The sequence below is a fragment of the Sciurus carolinensis genome, chromosome 12 (genome assembly GCF_902686445.1).
Source record: "Sciurus carolinensis chromosome 12, mSciCar1.2, whole genome shotgun sequence".
In the NCBI taxonomy this organism is placed as follows: domain Eukaryota; kingdom Metazoa; phylum Chordata; class Mammalia; order Rodentia; family Sciuridae; genus Sciurus; species Sciurus carolinensis.
Genome location: NC_062224.1, coordinates 42102501 through 42124037, shown reverse-complemented (window position 1 = coordinate 42124037; position 21537 = coordinate 42102501). Strand labels below are relative to the sequence as shown.

The following is a 21537-nucleotide window of genomic DNA, read 5'->3' as shown; positions in this document are numbered from 1 at the left end:
ACATATATATGAACTAATCCAAGGAGATTCTCAAAGTTACTCATCCAATCTAAGCTAAGAAAAACCTACCCTCACATATTTACTCTCCAACTAGGAAACAAGAAAGTGCAGCTGATACAGTCCAAAAGGAATTCTTCTGACCTGGAAAGAAAACCTCAGTGAAATATGATAAATTCTAAGTGGTTCTGAAATCTAAAACAAAAATTTAACTTCCAAGCAGCTCCCCATACCCCCTCACATTATTTAATCCAAAAACCACCTCCTGATTTTTTTTCCTATTTAAAGAAATTCTCTCAAATTACTTAACCATACAGGAATAATTTCTTACACCTGGCTATACTAAAAATGGCTGAATCAGAAGAAATATTTCTAAGTCAATTGAGAAGAAGAAACTATAAGAAAACCAATTTGGACAGAGGACTTTGCACCTACCTCTGATTTCCTCTTTGGAAGCCTGGGCAAACAGTCATCCAGTAGTACCTTGTGACCCCTGTACTGAAACCCAGCACAGCCCACACTGCGTGGGGTCCGGGCTAGAGTCCCACAGCACCACATCATCAGGACACCAGACAGCAGTGCTCCAAGAGTGGCTCAGACCACAGCCACTTAGAAGGGTGGAGGGGCCTATGCACAATGTCTCCTCAGGATTGCTGTTGCCAGAGGTGGGGCTCCCTTCTCCTCCCAGGATACTCCTAGCCCGAGTCAAGGGAGGAATACATGATGGTATCTTCAAAAGATTTGCCTAAGACCAGAGAGAGCTCTGGAATCTGATTATCTTGGAGATCTTGTAGGCAAGGAGCATGCATCAGCTTTGAGGACAGATTTTCAGCAGGGACAGAGTGATCAAGTTTCAATGGATATGTATATCCATATACACCAAGACATGAGCTTCTCACTCAGTCCATGGGTTTTCCCTGTTACTCAAAACCACTTGCTGGTTATACCTCTGGAAAGCCATTCTCACACTTCCTCACTCACAGGACTTTCCCACATTCCAATTCCAGCACACCTCTATCTCTCCTTCTGACAGTATTCTTCAATTGCACTTTATCTTATGCCCAATCTCTCCACAAGCATGTAAAACAATGTCTTGAAAATTTGCACATTTTACAATGTGTCACCCTGATGAGTCTGCAGGTAATAATATTCACTCATTCAGCAAATATTTACAGAACATCCATGGTGCAGCAGTTGCTGGACTGGATGAGGGTTCGCAGCAGCTATGATCCCCACCCTCTGGAGTCTCCAGTCTAGCATATGAAATAGCAAAGACTCTTTTAAATGGGGCACATACACCCCACAGTATTCACTGGTATATATTACTAGTTTTCTCAAGTTGAAGGTCAATTTGTATTCCTTTACAGATCAATTTATATTCCTTTATTTATTTCCAGATTTGCTGGCACTTAGATACTCCTAAAAGACCTAATGTGACTCAAACATTTTCTAGTCCCACCTGGTCAGATTCCAATAGGGACATTCATTTGAAATAAGGGAATTTTTAAATAAGGACTCCAAGATAACTTACAAAATCCACATAAAGTTTATATATGTTAAATTCCTAATTCCTTAAAGACATAACTAGGTCTCTGTTCCTATAAAATTTTCCCTCATAAGATAGTTGAAATTTAGTTACCATCACCTTCAATTTATTCCTAAGAAATTATGCTACAAGTATCTCAAGAAAAAGATATGAAGCAACACAATCTAAGCAGTCCAACAGAGAACACAAACACAACTACCCTGAATTATTAAAATTAAAAAGATACTTAAAAATAAAGTTCTGATAAAATCCTTGCATAGTAGTGAAAAAGAAACAAATTAACTATACAGGAACTCAGGAAAAATATAATTACACAACTAGTAATTAGGGAAATGGACTAACTCAAACAACAATAAAACTTGTAACTATAAAATTATCAGATGGGGAGGGGACAAAAGAGGAGCAAAACTAGTTTGTGAAGCTTCACAGACACAAGGAGTGGATGCAACAAGAAACTCGGGCTTTGATGACAAGGACATCTTGTGGGTGTCTATCCTATCAGTAGCTACAAAAAAAGGTAATAAAATGACATGATTAATGAGGATGCACAAGTCATTTACACTTTGTGGGCATCTGAAGCCTTTTGTGTAAAAATGAGGGGTTGGATTATCTCTGATGTTCTTATATTGTTCTACCACTTTATGATGCTACAGTATGAAAATTAAACATACTCTAGGCAGCTTTTCCCCTAAGGATAAATAAGATAAGAATTCCAGCCAGGTGTGGTGGCACATGGCTATAATCCTAGTGGCTCAGGAGACTGAGGCAGGAAGATCACAGGTTTGAGGCTAGCCTCAGAAACTTACTGAGGCCCTAAGCAACTTAGCAAGATCCTATCTAAAATAAAAATAAATAAAAGGGGACGGGGATGTGGCTCAGTGGTTAAGTGCCACTGGATTCAATCCCCAGTACAAAAAAAAAAAAAAAAAAAAAAAAAATATATATATATATATATATATATACACATATATATAAAATTCTACCCACACATAATTTGATCCTGAAAACTCATAATACAAAATTAAAACTACCTTAATTTTTCCTTTAACATTCTGTTAAACATCCACATCCTTGCAAGAGCAGAATTCTAAGCTGTGTACATATCACCTGCCTGAACAACTCTCCAAACCTGAGAGTTGGGTGCTGCCAAAGTGGAATAACACACTAGGGAGCAGGGCTGAGGCCCATTCGTGACTGGAAGAGATAGCTGCTAGCAAGAATGGAAGAGCCACACAGAGGCTCCTAATGACAGAACACATTTCTATAGCACTCACTGTGCCCTTGAACAACTGGAGATGACAAGATGACATGTACACAGCACCAGTCAATCATGAACTCAATACTCATGGGGCTAGGGATGTAGCTCAGTGGTACAATGCCTCTTTAGCATGTACAAGATCCTAGTTTCCATCCCTAGCACTTCCAAAAAAAAAGAAAGAAAGAAAGAAAGAAAAAAACAGTCTGAAAGTAACTGCATTATAAATACAGGGAATATAATCAAGTCAATAATGATGCTCCTGTTCTCCAAGATTTTAAAATCAATTTTGGGAAGCAAGCCATAGGTATGTGAAAGTTCACTAACAATACTCTATTATAAAACTTAAACACCAGTCAAGTGGTACAAGAATTTGAAAAGTTTGGAAAACACTGAAGACAAAGAACACTTCATTGAAGGAATTATTATTTCATTTTAATCCAGGGGAATCTCAGGACAAAGGTGAGGAGGTTAAATATATTTATGGCACGCCTTGAATGACCAGGAATCGAACTCAAGAGTTCTAACAATGCACATGAGCTTTCACTTTATTCCACCCCTCCCCCACACCCCACTCCCCAATCCCTGCCCCATAGTGACAGGTTGCACTGAGCTGGCCAGGATCCCTGCCAGGGGTAGACTAGAGCAAAGCCCTTCTCAGACCTGTGCAAAAATGGCTGATGCTCAAGTCCTAACCTTAATGTCATCACCAAGTGTCACATCTGTCCTAAACAACTACTACACAACATAATTTCCCAGGAACAAAAACAGTTAATATGAACCCAAATTTGTGGTCTGAAAAGAGTTATTTGACAGACCCGAAATCAAACCCTTCTTTAATTCTAAAATTTTAAAGGTTGCTTGATTATCTTTGGTTTTGCATTCTCCCCACTCCCCCCCCCCTTTTTTTTTCTTTTTTTTTTTTTATTATTGTAAACAAATGGGATACATGTTGTTTCTCTGTTTGTACATGGCGTAAAGGCATACCATTTGTGTAATCATAAATTTACATAGGGTAATGTTGTTTGATTCATTCTGTTATTTTTTCCCCTTCCCCCCACCCCTCCCACCCCTCTTTTCCCTCTATACAGTCCTTCCTTCCTCCATTCTTGCCCCCCTCCCTAACCCTAACTCTAACCCTAACACTAACCCCTCCCACCCCCCATTATGTGTCATCATCCACTTATTAGCGATATCATTCGTCCATTGGTTTTTTGAGATTGGCTTATCTCACTTAGCATGATATTCTCCAGTTTCATCCATTTGCCTGCAAATGCCATAATTTTATCATTCTTTATGGCTGAGTAATATTCCATTGTATATATATACCACATTTTCTTTATCCATTCATCAATTGAAGGACATCTAGGTTGGTTCCACAATCTGGCTATTGTGAACTGAGCAGCTATGAACATTGATGTGGCTGTATCTCTGTAATATGCTGATTTTAAGTCCTTTGGGTATAGGCCAAGGAGTGGGATAGCTGGGTCAAATGGTGGTTCCATTCCAGGTTTTCTAAGGAGTCTCCACACTGCTTTCCAGAGTGGCTGCACTAATTTGCAGCCCCAGGTTAAAACTCTCATCCCTCAAATTTGTTAATAGTTCCTTAAAACATTCTTTTAGTATGGGGCAGCAGCTCTTCCTGTTTATCAAAAGACTAAAATAAATATCAGGTCAACAAGACTAGACAAGGAAAACATAAAACTTGTTTGACAACTGAGGCCACAAGTATGTTCCTATGAGTGCAAGAGAAACAACCACCCACCTTTTTGTTATACCTGCTCAGGTCCATGCAGCCAGCAGGGCTTCCAATGCAACCCTGCAACCCCACCCCTCAGACTCCCCCACCACCCAAAGAGCAAAGACATTTCAAGTCAACTTGGAATTTGAACCATGAATTCATTAAGTTCAAGACTTTCAGCTTTCACATCACAGCTGAGTAATGTGTATTATGCTTATGATTTAATTGCATGAAATCAGCATATCTACAAATATGAAATACAATATTAGAGTTCATTCCTACTGAAAATCTATGATGCCAAACCACTGATAGTACAAAGCTGTTGGAGCTAAGATGGGTATTTGTTTTGATGCAAAGCCGCTAGCCTGTTCCCGTGGGGACCTGCCCCACAGTCATCTGACATTCCTGCAAAAACTTGTCTCTCTTTTGAATGGGAACACAAGGAATGGGATTGGCACCAAAAGTTCAGCTCATGGTATGTTAGGAAATAACTTCTCCCTCAAGTAAATAGGTATAGTGCATATTCTTGGCACTCCTTTTTTGTTGTTGTTTTCGCTTTTTCTTACTTTAAAAAAACTTTGCCTTGTAAATAATGCCACTTTGCTTTGCATCAAGACCTTTTAAACTCACCTAAAATAAAATTTATGATAAAGATATATGCCAGTGTATATACCACTGAAATCAGGAAAATATTCCCAAATTATTTAATAAGTCTAAATCCACCATAAGTTAAATAAATTAGTTGCCTTTAAGAACTGTTCTTCTCAATTAAAAGCCACAATGCTAAGACAAAGTTAAAGAAAACACTTTTCAGGTTAACGAGAGGGCACCCAGTAGAAGTTTACGCTGTGTTATACCAGAAAGGCAATAGATAAACCTCGAGAATGCTAATTAGTTTATTCTAAATCTGTACCACACATTCAAAGTGCCCCTGAGGGGATTGAGGGGTAACTCAGTGGTAGAGCACTTTCCTAGCATGCAGGAAGCTATAGAGATTAGAACCCCAGCACCAAAAAACATAAGCAAAACAAAAACAATATACCCTTGAAAAGGCTTACCTAAAGGATTTTTGCCACACTCTACAGAGACCAATGGCAACCAAAATAAATTGATTTCAGAGTTGAGGAGAGTACATTCTAAAAATAGCAAAATTAATTAAGTTAAGTTGCTCCTTTCCTACAAGCCCATCCTGTGTTGGAAAAGAATCAAACAATTCCAGAAAGAAGAGTGTGTAAAGGAAACCATGTGAAAAGAAGAGAAACAACAGAGGATAAGGCCTCAGAAATACTTCAACTTCACAATGGACCTCCTCAGGCACCCTGTGAGGACTGTGAAGGAAACTGACCCTTCTTTTTCTCCGACACCCTGGCAGCAGGTGAGTACCCCTGCAGGAGAAGGCTCTGAACTAGACCAGGGCTGTGGGGTGGCCATCAGGAAACTCCTTCAAAGTGCCTGCCATCCATGAGATGAGCTAAGTGATCAGAAACATCAAGGTTCCCACAGGATACCCAGAAATAGCCTCACTGTCCTACAACTCAAATCAACAAGCAGATACTACTGTACCAGCATCTCCTAGAGTTGTTGGAGTCCAAACTTTCAGCAATTATGATAAAATAAGAAATGAGAGCCAGACATCTACTAAGTGGGTAGTTTCAGATGTCTGGTAAAAGATACAAACCAAGCATTAAGTATCACTGCAAATCTGAGTCATATGAAAAAAAATATATTTGGGGATTATACCAATATCTTCAATCAGGCATATATGAAATTCTAAATATGTCAACTCCAACACTAGTAAAAGAGTGGCTTTAATGTTTTTACAGTAGTAAATAGGAACTCACCCACAACCATCTAATCATTCACACTTACAATTTCCACGAGACATCATCAAACAGAAAACAATGTACAGTTATTCTTCTCCAAGGTTTAGTAGTAAACTGGCTCAATGCTTCTGCACAGGGTCATGTAAATACAGTCACAGGAAATGAAAAGAATGTTAAAGTTGTCAAAATCAAAATGGAGTCACTCATGTCAAACCTAGCCAAAAAAAAAAAAAGTAAATAAAGCCAAGAGGTTATAAAGGAAGAGTTCATGTGCATGACTACCTGATGGTAACTATGGCAAAAGACTGAAAGAGCCGGGTGTGGTGACGCACAGCTGTAACCCAATGGCTCAGGAGGCTGAGGCAGGAGGGTCATAAGTTCAAAGCCAGCATCTGCAACTAAGCAAGGACCTATGCAACTTAGTGAGAACCTGTCTCAAAATAAAAAGGACTGGGGATGTGACTCAATGGTAAAGCACTCTGGGTTTAGTCCCTCGTACCCAAAAAGGAAAAACAAAACAAAACAAAAAAAGAAGACTGAAAGAATACAGTCTTGTGCAAGGTCACTGCAATCCCAATTTAAAAAAAAAAAAAAAAAAAAAAGGCACCACAAGAAGCTAATCTGCCCAGAAACTGCTATTCAGCTGGGACTGAGACTCCCCTTGATATTAATAATAATCGTGGCCAAGTATTGTTATTTCAAAATAATTGATGTACTCTTCCTCATTTTTGTCTTTAAAAGTTTCCCTCGTCCCAACCTCTTTGAAGACACCTATAGGTAACTATGCCATGTGTAATCCCTTGCAATGCTCTGCTTTTCCCAAATAAATATCAGTATCCTCCAGAAAATGTTGATTTTTGTTTGTACCCCCACCAAATTGACAAAAACTATCCACGAAGGTGTTAGGAAAGTGAGAACTGAAGGCCAGGCCTAGGCAATCACATCAAGTGAGAGTGGGTTAATGAGAAACCGCTCAGTTCATCTAAAGCTTCAGGGTGGAACTCTTCAGCCTCTCACTTTCTGTGCAAAGGAGCCCCACAGGTCTCCTAACCTAAGCTCTAAAAGCAGCACAAGGCTTCAAACTCAAAAAACTTTTTAAACTTTATATTATTTGCCTCTTGCAGATGGTAAATCACAAAGCATTTTTAAACTACTTTCCAAAACAATTTCAGTATAAAGTGTGGCTGAGGGCAGGATGTTTAATATTCTCATTTGCCAAATGCCTATATCGATTTGTAGGAGTAGAGGGCACGTTTGATTTAAAAGTATCCAATAAAACCTTAAAAGAGGGCAAGGGGAGGAATCAAGACTCACCATACTGGACAGGGCAAGGGACGGGGGATTGGAATGGGAAAGACAGTAGAATGAATCAGACATAACTTCCCTATGTCTGTATCTGAATATACGACCACTGTAACTCCACATTATGTACAACCACAAAAATGGGAAGTCATACTCTATGTACATATGATATATCAAAATACATTCTATTGTCATGTCAAAATAGATCAACAAAAAATTTTTAAAAACCATTGAAAGAAAAAATTCATCACTGATAACTGAATACACACACACACCAGTGACATCAGTATGCTTATTGTACCTTTCTGGTTCCTTTTTGGCCCATAAGGAAACATGGAGCCTTTGATTTTTATTATTGACTCTCCAAATTTTAAAGTCAGTGTCTGTCTCAGATAAGATCATAAACATCTTTATGCTCAGATTACTAATTATTTCAAACAATCTTGTACAAACCAAAATGTATTAGATATCGGTTATATCGTAGTAATTAATCTTGGCTTTATTATGTCAGAAAAGTTTTTAAAGTTTTTAAACTTTCCATATTCCACAGCAGCCAATTCCCAGCGTGGGGGAAAAAAAAAAAAACCCAACCACCTCATAAATTTTGCATCATCCTAGTACATCATGTCTTAAAATAAGCTCAAATATTGATCACAGTGGTGCAGAGAAGGCCTGCAGGACTGCAGGCTTCTGCAGGGACACAGGACAAGGATGGGTGGTTTCTTCAGGGGCTGTCTACAGACCTCAGGCAGGATCCTCCCACACTTGGCCAGGCAGCAGAAAGCCCCTGGGCTTTAGTCAGATTGCAGAGCTTCTCTGCCTCTTAAGTTCACACCCACTTATGTACTTTGGTGACAGGTTCTCTCACTGCTGTTAAAACCCAGAGCTGCCAGCAGAGAGCACTCTGCCAGCACAAGCACACAGCTCTCAGTTCTGCAGTGGGAAATGGGAGTTCCTCACTGCATCAAGGCAAAAACCACTCCAAATGGAAACTTCATGTCCAGCACTGGAACAGTGTAGTCAGAAATGTGAATAAACACAAGTGTTCATAAGAAAACAAACAGGCAATCTGAGAATGCTACAAAACAAATCTGATATTGTTTAAAATATTTTTTTAGGTAACACTCTTTTTAAAGGAAAAAAAGTCAACTCAGTACAGTAGAAACTGTATCATGATCTTTGATCTCCCTGCAATTAAAATAGCCTTTCTAATCATGCTTATTTTTAAAAATATGTACCACCATCCACTGTCTTGTAACAATGGAGATAGCACTGTTGCTCTTATTTCCCTTTATTTCTCTTATATGTCTAGGGTTTTGTTTGTTTGTTTTGGTGAGGAAAAAGGCTGTTTGCTTTGTGTTTTGCAGTGCCAGGGACTGAACACAGGGCATCCTGCTGCAGAGCAAGTGCTCTGCCACTAAGCTACATCCCCAGTACTATTGTTTTTTTAAGGCTCATATGTATCCAAGGTTGCTAGTAAAAACTGAATTGTAAATGTGCTAGTAAATTTCAAAACTTACCAGAAAAACTTAAATTATATAAATGGGCTGCCCTATTCCTAATCCCAGTAAAAATATTTAAAATAATTTTATTATCATCACTATAAACAGTACACAGAACCATAGGAAATACTATAGTTGAAGTATATATTTATTAGTTAAATGGCCAGTTTATTCTAAACCCAGGTATCAAAAAACTGGTCATAACCCTGTAAATGTGTATAATTATTATTTGCCAATTGAAAATAAGAGAAGAGAATTGACCTTAAGATATTTTCCACAAGAACTCCCTCACATCACAGAGTCTACTGGATGGTAATAATACAAGAGACAAAGTCAGGCTGAGGGAAAAAAAAATATCCAAGCAGTAGAAACGCCAGGGCTTCTATAATCAGCTTCATGAGCTACGTGGCTTCCGTTAATCGTGAGTATAAAGGAAGCATTAGCTCATTCAACACAAGCAATAAATCCAAAAGTTAAGAGTGCAAGCTCTGAACCAGCTGGAACAAATTACTTGACCTCTTTCTGCCTTAGTCTCCGCATGTGAGAAATGTAACAGGAGTACCTAACTCACAGTTCTTAAAAAGTATTAGATGAACCAAAATCTGTAAAAGCATTTCAAATAATTCATGGCATTTAGTCACTGCTCAAAAAGTACTGGTTGCTGCTATTATGAGCCAGGATTTTTTTTTTTTTTTTTAAGTCTCTACTCCTCACCTGTATAGACTAATGTAATAGACTGTAAAATTTTCTCTTGGGGCAGGGGGAGACTCGGGAGCATATGAATACCAAGTTCCAATCGCTCTTCAAAGGGACTGAGGGTATGTACTGATAGAGCTCAATCCTGGCTGCACTGGAAACACATGGAAAGCTTATTAACTAGCAACCAACCACACCAACCCAGATTCACTTAATTAGAAACACAGATAATGCTAATAGGCAATCAGCCTTAGGAGCTCCACCGCCTGACCTAGGATTATAACTGAACAACAAGTTTCTGTGCGTATAGGCAAATTCTCTAGTAGAGCTAAAGCAGTAGTTGCTTGATATGGATCATTCTACTATCTTGTGTGTACACTTGTGGTTAAAAATAAACAATCCTAAAAAAAATAAAATAAAAACAATCCTATATGTTAAGGTAGTGAATGTAGTACTAAGCCTAAGTTTCTCTAGAATGGAATTTGGTTGCTATTCCTTCCAGTCTTCAGACTCTGTATAGATAATCAATTATCACCTCATGGATTTCTGCCTAAAATGCATCTTAACCATCAACAGATGCCATTTGACTTCCTCAAGCTTTCAGCTATAACTATTTTTACACCTAGATCAGAGCAGAGTTAATGATTTCCATCAACAAAAGCTCTTTTCTCTCCTGTGTTTAGCAAAGGCCAATATTACCTCTTTATATTCTCCTCCGGGTGCTGCAGCTTTCCCCACTTTTCTGTGGACTGGGAATCAACTCTAGCTTCTACCCTGCCACTAATGAGCTGAGTGAGTTTAGGCAATGAATTGTCCTGTCCTCTTCCCCACCCTGAAGTAAAGGGGAGCACTGTACTCTTAATATTATTCTATCCTTTGAAAGCACAAAAATCACATCACCTAATCCACTTCATACAGTGTGGTGGGTGGGTTACTCCATCATTCTAAGAAGCATAAGTAAATACCTTGGCACCAGAGTCACAAGCTCATAATCCTATAGGAACCAAAGGAGCAAATGAAAGGGACATGATGGGTGGGTTCCTGCAAACTGGAGAGCACAAACCACATCTAAGGAGCGCAGCTGCTATGGGCATGCAGGCGTGAGCCCGCTCCTGCCTGAACTCCCCAGGCCTTGGGAAGGGCTGTATGTTCTGATGTCTTCTGCAGCATCTTCCCACTTCCTCAGGTTGGCCATGACAGACAACATGAAAACGATGCTGTCCAAACCACTTCTCTGCAGGCATGGCAATCCTCACAGGACTCCAGGTCAATCAGCCCTTCCAGACGGCTTAAACACAAAAGAAAACTATATAACCTTGTATCTTGGAAAGGGGGTGAAGTTCATTTAACTGAAGCAAGTCTGAACACAGCAACAAGAGAGATTGCTGTGCTTTCTTTAATTAAAAAAAAAAAATCCAAATTTATATCCATGATGATTTATGGGCACTTTGGAGCCTTAAAGATTTTCTTTCTGCCCCAGTCTCTCCTCTCTATATTCCCAATCCTATATACACTGTTACCAGAATACAACCCTTCCAACCCTTGTGAAACCCTTTCCTGTTTGAGAATTTGGCTTGTAACAAAAGTATTCAACCCCAGCACATACACACACATACACACAAACGCGCGCGAATGCATGCACGCGCACACGTTCCAATTTCTCCAGCCACATGTACTATCATTTACTGGGCACAGGCTCTTGTGGAAGCTAAAATCTGAAATGGGAAGTTCAATGTTAGCCATGAAACAACAAAAGACCCTTGCAATGCATTCTGGATCAAAGACCAAGTATAATATGTCTACTGCATTAGATCCTAGGCAAAAATTTCCTAGGATAGATCTATAGGTAAGAAAAATGAGAGTAAAAGCCTTTCCTTCTCCATTTTCCTCAAAAACTTATAATAAAACAATTTTTAGAAAACACTCAAGTTTAGGGTCTTGAATATTTAATGAAATTACACAGTGCTTCAAATACAAACATGCCTCAAAAAACCTGTACATTTTACAGCAAAATGCCTAAAGATTCTGACACTTAATAAATATCATTTCTGAATATATTCATAAATTAGAAAAAATAGTCGTATTAAAAGCCAGCTAACCCCACATCCTGAATCCGTCCACAAACTGCAATGACATAGTGGCACTTCAGAAAAAAAGCAGCAAATTTTTCCTCAGTCCTGAAATGTGTCCTAACAGATGAGCAATGAAAGAACAAATTTACACCAAGTCCCTATTCACATTAAAATGACACGTTTCCATTTGTCCTAATGCTACTGACCAGCTTACAGTAAGTATGGCTCATTGTTGCTTCTTTCTAAGTATTCTCGATTAAGATGATGTCATTGCAAACTAAAGTAAACGGTTTTTATTGCCCAGCAGAATATAACCATTTCTATGCTTGTCTTTTCTTTCTCATTACCTGGAGGCAGCAATTTTAAAATCCAAAATTTCATGAGGTACATTAATTTCAAAAATAGCTTGCAATACTTAATGTAATATCCTGATTTTCACATCAGGCAAAATTTTCAAATTATTCTCATACACAATAGTTAAAATGCTGACAGCAGTCTACTTTTTTGAATATATAAAGCCATTTAAAAATATTATGAGAATTTCATGACACTAAACATCTCTAAATACTATACTTTCTATGACTTAACATAGAAGGGTTTGCCACAGTAAGACTAATCTGATGACAAAGTGCCCCAAAAAGTTTCCACTTAATTAAAAATACACTAAGGAAGTTACACACAACAAATTAACTTTATTATACAGTGAACAATCTCCTAGAGAAGCCGGAAAAGTAATCTGACAGCAGTCCAAGTAGCTCATTGTGCTTCATTTCTGGCTGCTATGTACGCCCTGAGATCCATCCCCAGGGAGAGATTAAATTTAAAAGGATGGGGAAAAGAAGGAAAGATCCTTCCAATAAAAACCACGTCCAAGAATCCCCCTCATCCCTCCTCCTATCAGAACTAGGGGCTGTCCAATATGTGTTCTGGAGAATTTTAATAGGTTTTATAGCCTGAATCAGAACTAAAGAGTAATTCATAAAGAATTTTAGTGTGTTCCTTAAAATGATCAATAAAATAAGTTTTTAGGGGTATATCCTGACCTAAGATAAGTTGTCACTCATGGAACATCTCAGAACAAAAACTAGAGTTATATCACAGATACTTCTATGAGATATGAGATCTTTCTGACAGCTGTACCAGCTAGAATCTTTTAGCACAACTTTTAGAAATCCTGCCCTTCTGGATAAATAAATATACTTCTGAGCCTGGAAAATACAGGCAAAAGCCAAAGAAAATTTTAGGTGACCAAATTTTCCCCAAAATATAGGAAATATTTTAAGACTTTCAACTATGCAGTTAAATAATTCAAAGACTAATTGAAATTCAATTTTCATAGAAGTGCTTCTTTTGTCCTTTATTCATCCTAATGTGTGCTGAGAAAGATTTGATTAATTGTTAATAAATTGTTAATTTTGGCTATAGTATGATTTGTCATGATCTTAAATCTATCACAATCCACTATAAGGAAAGTGTTTTGTGTCTGTTGTTTTAATCCAGCATCTAGAGATGAGTGAAATGTGGTTGGTCAATATTCTCATAAAACAAAATGTAATTCATGTTGCCAAGTGGTTGTATTGATTTGGTAGTCCCTGGCTGGTCTAAATTCTGTAAGAGAACAAGATAATAACTTGGGTCCTACTGTGCCAGGGTGTTTCAAACCACACTCCTTACTCTGGCTATAAAATTTTAAGACAAGACAAAACAAGCTCCAGGCATCAAATTTTAGTATTTGTTTTCATGGGAAAATGTGCTGTAGATAAATCGTCATTTCACAAAACTGTCTGGGTTCATCAGACAGTGAAATTTTCATCTCCAGAATCTTGATATGTATTACACAAAATACCTAATGCTGGAGAATGAAATTTTAGTAAGAAATCAGATTTCCGTCATTTTTAGAGCTGCCCAAAGCATGCTAGTGAGTTGACATTTGAGAAAAGAACCAATTAGCAATTTTTTCCTTTCAGAGCCTACCAACACCTCCTTGTTGCACTAATATGACTTTGTATGCAACTACCCCAGGAGGGGGCACCATAGAATCTCTTCCACATAAAAAGCACAAGCGAGGTTCACATCGCTCCCATAACTCAGCTTGACAAAAGATGCTATTTTGTTCTCAATTGAACTTTCACCAAAATAAACCATATGCTGGGCCGTAAAGCAAGTATCTATAAATTTTGAAAGATGGAAAAACAGTGTATGTTCCTGGGTCACAGAATCAGATTATACTTTGATAATCAAAAGGCTGGGTAAATCTCCCAAGTGTTTGGATATTTGAAAAATAAAGATTCTACTTCTAAATAACCCATTAGTAAAATAACTCACAAGGGATTAGAAACATTTTTAAATGACAATAAAAATCTCAACATATCATAATTTATGGATTACAGCTAAAGTCTGATGGGAAATCTGTAGCTCTAAATGCTTACATTAGAAAAGTGAAGAAAGATATAAAAACAATTACCTAGCATCTCAAAAAAGGCAAGAAAAATAAAATAAATAGAACTGGGAAAATAATAAGCTAAGTGGGAAATAAATCAAACAAATACAGAATATCAAACAAGCCAGGTGTGGTGGCACAGGTCTATAATCCCAGTGAATCAGGAGGCTGAGGCAGGAGGATCACAAATTCAAGGTTAGCCTCAGCAACATAGTGAGACTGTTTTATTTTATAACCAAATAAAAAAGACTGGGGACATAGCTTAGTGGCAAAATGTACTAGGTTAAATTCCCAAACAAAAAAAAATTCATAAAGTCAAAGTTTAGGTCCTTGAAAATTTATAAGCCCCCTTGTTAAATGAATTAAAGAAAAAGAAAACACAAATTCTATTAAGAATTCAATAGGTGCATCAGTACAAATCAAATATTAAAGGATAATAATGGGACACTACATGCTACTTTATGCTGACAAAATTTGACAACTTAGATGAAATGAACCATTTCCTAGGAAGGCACAAATTACTACAACCAATAGGAAATGATATAGAAAATCTGAATGACCCCCTGCCTGTTTTTAAATATACACTTGTAACTTAAAACTTTTTCACAAAGAAAACTCCAGCTAATATGGCTTTGTTGTTGAATTCTCTGTAAAAAGAACTAATACCAACTTTTCAAGAACTCTTTTGAAAACGAGGAGGGAATGCTTAATTTACTTTAAAAGGCAAGTACAAACCTGATGGGTAGATTGTCCCCTGTGAACACAAGCACAGAATCCTGAACAATATATTACCAAATTAAATCCAGCGATATATAAAAAGAAGCATTTGGCATAAAAATGCATCCTGTCTACAACCAAACCTCTCCCTCTCAAAATCCAAAAGAATAAATTAAGCCAGGTGCAGTGGTGCAGTCCTGTAATCCCAGGAGCACAGGAGGCTGAGGAAGGAGGATCCCAGGTTGCATGGAAGCCGGCCTCAGCAACTCAGCGAGACTCTAAGTAATCTAGTGAGACCCTGTCTCAAAATAAAAAGGAAAACAAAAAAGGCTAGGCATGTGGCTCAGTGGATCAGTGCTCTTGGGTTTAATCCCAGGAAGGAGGGAGGGAAAGGAGGGAGGAAGGAAGGGAAAAGGAGGAAGAATAAATTAACGAGGTCTTGAAATTACATGAACTGAGTTTGTAAACTTAAAAGTTTTCATTATTTTATACTGTACTATACAACTGCAAATTTTCATAACACAGGATTATTTTTTAATAAATCTAGGTCAGGAGTAGAGAAATTAATTTTTAAAATAAGATGAAGACAAAGGCAGTATTCAAAATACACACCATGACACCATGAGGTCTTTCACTGAAGGCAGATGTAAACCACAGATGCTGTGAAGATTCTAGCAGCCTTGGGGTGGGGATTCTTTTTAATGAGCATACACAAATAACAAGAGTCACAACTACTTCTACTACCAGAAAGAAATTTCTCTTGTGCATTCTCAAGGAGAATGCTGGGTGAGACTAATAAACTTTCTCCTCAAAACTATTTTTTTTTCATTTTAATCTAAATTATTTATTATTTTTATTTTATTTTATTTTATTTTGTGGTACAAGGGATTGAACCCAGGGGTGCTCTACCATTGACCTACATCCCCAGTCCTTTTTATTCTGAGACAGGGTCTGACCTGAAACTTACACTCATTCTGCCTCAGCCTCCCAAGTAGCTGGTATTACGGGCATGCACCACTGTGCCTGGTCTCAAAGCTATTCTTTAGTAAATCCAGCTTTGATTTTAAAAGGTATGCTTATTTTAAGGTCTCTCAATTAAAGAGAAGTGGCTTACTGCCAATAGCAGTGGTGGCGGGGGAAGCAGTCCAAGATTTGGTTTGGTTATACACATTAACTTTGTTGCCCAAACTTAAGAATTTTGCAACTACAGGTTTCCAAAAATAGGCAGTCTCCACACAATATCTCGAAGGATGTATACATGATTATTAAGTCATCATATGCTTTAGGTTATTTCTTTATGTTTTGTCTCTGCTTAACATGGTCTTTTGACTCAGAAAAAAAATATATCAAAATGTAAAATTATGACTGATCATCTTTTAGGAATCCTTCCACAGAGCAGATCTGTATTTTAAATTGCAATGTGGAAAGTGTACACAAAGAAAAATTATTCCAGTATGAGATCCTCAGTTGCCCCATGAACTGCAGTCAACTCTTGTTCTTTGACAGTCTTTTATATTAGTCTTTCATACTAATCACGGACATGACAGCTGCCAAAAGTACACTTACTGCTCTAGTGACAACTGAAGGAGGTGCTGAGCAGATGCCACAATTGCCTGACCTATTGTTCCATGTCTGTTTGAAAGCAACAAAAAAAAAACCTATATGTTCTGTAAAATAAAGGTTCTTCACAAGAACCTTTAAGACCATGAAAGAATATAACATAATCTGCCATCAAAATCGCTTAAAAGAAACTGCAAAAACTGTGGTGATCATCAATAACAGCTTAAAAATGTTAAGGCTCAAAATCAAATAATAATTTTTTTTTCTTCAAAATCCAATTGTAGTTGGACATCAAGACCCTAAGTTTCCATCTCCTCCTAGTTCAAATATTTTTTTCTCAGCATTCCACGCATGTCTTGTCCAAATCTTTTTTAAGTCAAACTACAAGAAAAGTAAACACTGTAATGAATTTGCAAATATTTGCAAGAGGAGAACAAAGAAGGAAGCCTACTAAATTCAGTGAGAAAAGGATAATGGAAAACGACCTCAAGGCTCAGTTTTTTCAGCATCTTAAAATTGACAGCTCAGGAGTAAAAAGAAAAAAAGAATTTTGCATGAACAACTCTCAAAAAAAATTTCACAAAATTGATCACACCTATTAATCTTTCCTTGAAAAATATAAGACAGCAGGGTATTTTTCCCATCTCTAATTTTAAAAGACCTCCTGCAGAAGAGTTATTAGAGGAAACATTGCATACCATTGTTAAGATATGTAATCTTTGAAAATGTTAAACTACAGAACTGTCACCAATAACATTAACAAAAGTATAATCCAACCTGCAATACAGTCCCCACTTCTCTTCTCAAAACAAATGCACATTAGTAAAATAAAGGGCATTCTAGAGTACACAATTCTCTTCACCTCCCCCAGGACAAAATGTCTTTGAAGTCTCCTAGAGTATCGTGATTCTGTTTTTTATTTTTATTTTTATTTTTCTATATATTTTTAGTTGTAGAGGGACACAATACCTTTATTTTACTTATCTACTTTTATAAGGTGCTGAGGATTGAACCCAGTGCTTCACACCATAGGCCAGCGCTCTACCACTGAGCCACAACCCCAGGCCTTGATTCTGTTTTTTAAGTGTAGATAAAAATCCATATTTCATTCCATAATATTTGTCTTATTAAACCAAAGCTGAGCTGGGCACAGTGATACATGCGTAACCCCACAGACACTAGAGATTGAGGCAGGAGAATGGCCAACCTTGGCAACTCAGCAAGACCCTCAGCAACTTAGTGAGTCTCTGTCTCAAAATAAAAATAGTTGTTGTCATTGTCATCATCATCATCTTCATTATCATCATCACCACCACCATCATAAAAAGGACTGGGGATGTGGCTCAGGGATAAAGAGCCCCAGTTCAAATCCCCCATCCAACAATGAAACTAAGTCTTCAGATCAATGGACAACCATCCTTGACAAACCCACATCTGCCCTTGCAGTTCCCATGCCCAGTGTGAGGAACATCATGGAGGGTCACTGAAGATAGAGACAATGTGCTGAAAGAACCAGCACCTTTCAGCACCAGGCAGAGAAGGGACACCAGGGAGCAGTATCTCCATGAAAACCCTGCTCCAGGGGCTCCTCCCCACCTCTGCCTCTCTCCTGCCCTCTAGAGGAATGGAGGAGACACTACAAGAATGGAGTCTGTGCCAAGGTCAGGCAACCAAACATAAATGTCCCAAGAAAAACACAGGTGCTGGGTAATACACCTCTATCAACTGCTAACACAGAAGTTTCACTGTTACAATGAAACATTTGCTTCTCTCAGACTTTATACCAAAGTTCAAAGATAACACCATGAATCATCATGCACAAAACAATGACTAGGTCATGACTAACCAGTCATTTCCTCAATGCATATGGGGAGCTGAACTTTTCCAATATCACTGACAGGGACTATTTGTAATGAAAATCCCATTACAATCATGTTTCAAAGAACTCTTTGTTATTAAGATAAAATTTAGGATAGAAATATAATATTTTCTTTATTACTAGTTATCTAAGTTTTTTGTTTGGGGGATTTTTTTTTTTTTTTTTTTTGTAGGGGGGTGGCGGGGGGAGTAGCAGGGATTGAACCCAGGTGTACTTAACCACTGAATCAAATCCCCGGTCCTTTATTTTTTATTTTGAGAGAGGGTCTCACTAAGCTGCTTAGGGTCTCACTAAGTGCTGAGGCTGGCTTTTGGCTTGCTGTCCTCCTGCCTCAGCTTCCCAAGTCACTGGGATTACAGGAGTGTATGTCACAGGGCCCAGTCACCAGTTATCTAAGATGTTAATGCAAACATGCTCTCACTAATAAGAAAAATAACTCAGGTTAAAAAAAAAAAATCTATTGACAAGCATGATCAGAGATTTTTATCAGGAGTTTGTCCCTATAAATAAACTCAAACATAATATAAACCATCTTTCTCAAAAAGCTAACAGATGAAGAGAAAAAATTATGCCTCTGTGAAGGTAAATTAAACCTGTTTTCTTATTTCCCACTGACAAAATGAGCCCCATAAACAACAAAATAATCACATTCATTAAAAAAATGTGTAAAGTATAAATAAGTCATGTATCTTTCTTTAAAAGTAATGGGAGCATGCTGTATGGAAACAACACAGAACCCCATTAATATGTACCATTTTTATTATGTACTGGTTTAAAAAATAAACTTAAAATATGAAAACATTTTAAATAAATAAAAATAGGTTTTATAGAACAATTTTTAAAACAAACTAAAGTGACACAGAATGAACTGTACAACAAAATGTTTTCTAATCTCCAATTTATGATTTAAAAAGTCACACTTTATTTTCAGGGTTCAAATAAAATCCTTTCAAAAATTTTTTTCATGAGAAAAAGCATCATATTTTCAAATTCCCCCCAAAGTAAACACAGGATATTACATCAAAGTACTTTATGAAGTTGCCCACCAGGATAAAGCACTTCTGCACTTAAAGATCTGTCAAATTCCCACCAATGAAGATTTTCCCATGTAAGAAATATACGGAGCACTTCCGTCACAAAAACAGATACAAAACAAAATCTTCAGATGCTGTGTTAAAGTAATTAGCTCTCCACCTGAGAGACAGGGGAGGTGGGGAAAAAAATCAGATTCCTAACTTGCCAAACACAAAACCAATTACAGATGGATTTGGGAATACATACATACGTACTGGGAATTGAACCCAGGGACACTTTGCCACTGAGCTACGTCTTCAGCTCTTTTTTATTTTTAAATTTGTGACAGGGTCTCACTAAGTTGCTTAAGGCCCAAGTTGCTGAGGCAGGTCTCAAACTTCCTGCCTCAGCTTCCTGAGTCACTGGGATTACAGGCATGTGCCACCCCACCTGGCAAAAATAGATTCTTAAATGTTCTCTTCCATTTTAGTATTAGATTTAAAATCAGAGAATATTTTTGCAATTTGAGGAAAGAATTAAGTTAAAATCAAAATCCAGAAAATTTAAAATGTCTATATGGAATATGATATATATGACTAATCGATATGTATTACAAAGTTATCACTATAAAAAGCTTAAAAGAAAAACAACCCAAAAAAAATGTGAATAGAAATTTTTATGAAACAGAGGTAAGTACGAGAAAATGGTAAAGCTCACCAGTGCTAAGGGAAATTAAAGTAATGATGACATATTTAACTTATGCAATTGACCAAAAAAAGAGATAACCTAGTATTCACAGAAAGTAAAGAGATAAGTACTCTTTTTTCAGTGCAATTTGTATCTAATAAAACACAAGATGTATGTTCCTTTTGCCCCTAGCTACTCATCCATAGTCTATAAATTTCCAAACACATAAATATATCTGTAAAGTTGCTATAGCAGCAGTTATTTTTAATAGAATATTAGGGAAAAAAATTAACCATTAATCATTAAACCAATTGTTACATAAGTTAAGATGCCTCCATATCATGAGATATAGTAATCTCCCCTTATCCACAGTTCTGCTTTCTACAGTTTCAGTGACTAAGGTCAACACACAGTCCAATAATGTTAATATTTGTCTTGACATTTTAAAGAGAGACCACATTCACAAAATTTTTTTATATTGTTATAATTATTTTATTTCATTATTGTTTTATTTTTTACTGTGCCTAATTTATAAGTTAAATGTCATCATAGGTACGTATGTATAAGAAAAACATAGTACAGTCATCCCTCAGTATCCCCAAGGATAGGTTCCAGGACTCCCTATGGATACCCAAATCTGTAGGTGCTCCAGTCCTTACATGAATTGGCATAGTATTTTCTCACCAACATACATATACAATATAATTTTTCATGCATGATTCACTGAATTCACAGACATGGAGGTCCTAGATACAGAGGGACAACTGTACATACAGGTTATCAGTACTATGTGTATTTTCAGGCATCCACCAGGGTCTCAGAATAATTCCCCTATGGATTGGGGAGTACTGTATTATGGGATATACAGTAATGATGACAGGACTTCTCACAAGATGCAAACTGAAATCCAGACTCAGGCTAGCACTGAACTCCAGCATAACTAACCATAATCTAAATTCTCTGCCTTATCTCTCACTAGTCCTCCTCAAATGAGCTGTTGCAACACAACAAATCTGTTTGACAGCACCCCAAACTGACTTGGCGCTTTAAGCATTCCAAATCTCCGACTTCACCAACAATGCCTATCAAAGTGCTACCTAGTCTTACTAGAGGTTTCAAAGGTTTTTCCTAAGAAAATAAACATATGCAATTACTTATTCAGAATTCATCACACCTTTTATAATAGAAAAATTAAAACAATTAATCCCTTTTTTTAAATTTCTATTTCGAAGTGCATTTTTACCTATAATTTTTTTTCCTTTCTTTCTTTTGTGGTGCTGGGTATCAAACTCATAGTCCTGCTCAT

At 37.3% G+C, this 21537-nt stretch overlaps 1 protein-coding gene across 20 annotated transcripts in view; it reads right to left on the bottom strand.

Annotated features, from left to right (window-relative positions):
- Positions 1-21537, bottom strand: part of Pard3 (par-3 family cell polarity regulator) — a 649712-nt gene that overhangs the window by 547253 nt on the left and 80922 nt on the right. For 6 of the 20 annotated variants that reach the window (XM_047521507.1, XM_047521521.1, XM_047521514.1 and 3 more), the window contains exon 1: positions 433-573. The exons of the other annotated variants lie outside the window; for them this stretch is intronic. In XM_047521507.1, the coding sequence (XP_047377463.1) occupies positions 433-558 (126 nt within the window). In that variant the 5' untranslated portion in view covers positions 559-573. Of the gene's footprint in view, positions 1-432; positions 574-21537 lie in introns of those variants that run through there. 20 annotated transcript variants of the gene reach the window in all.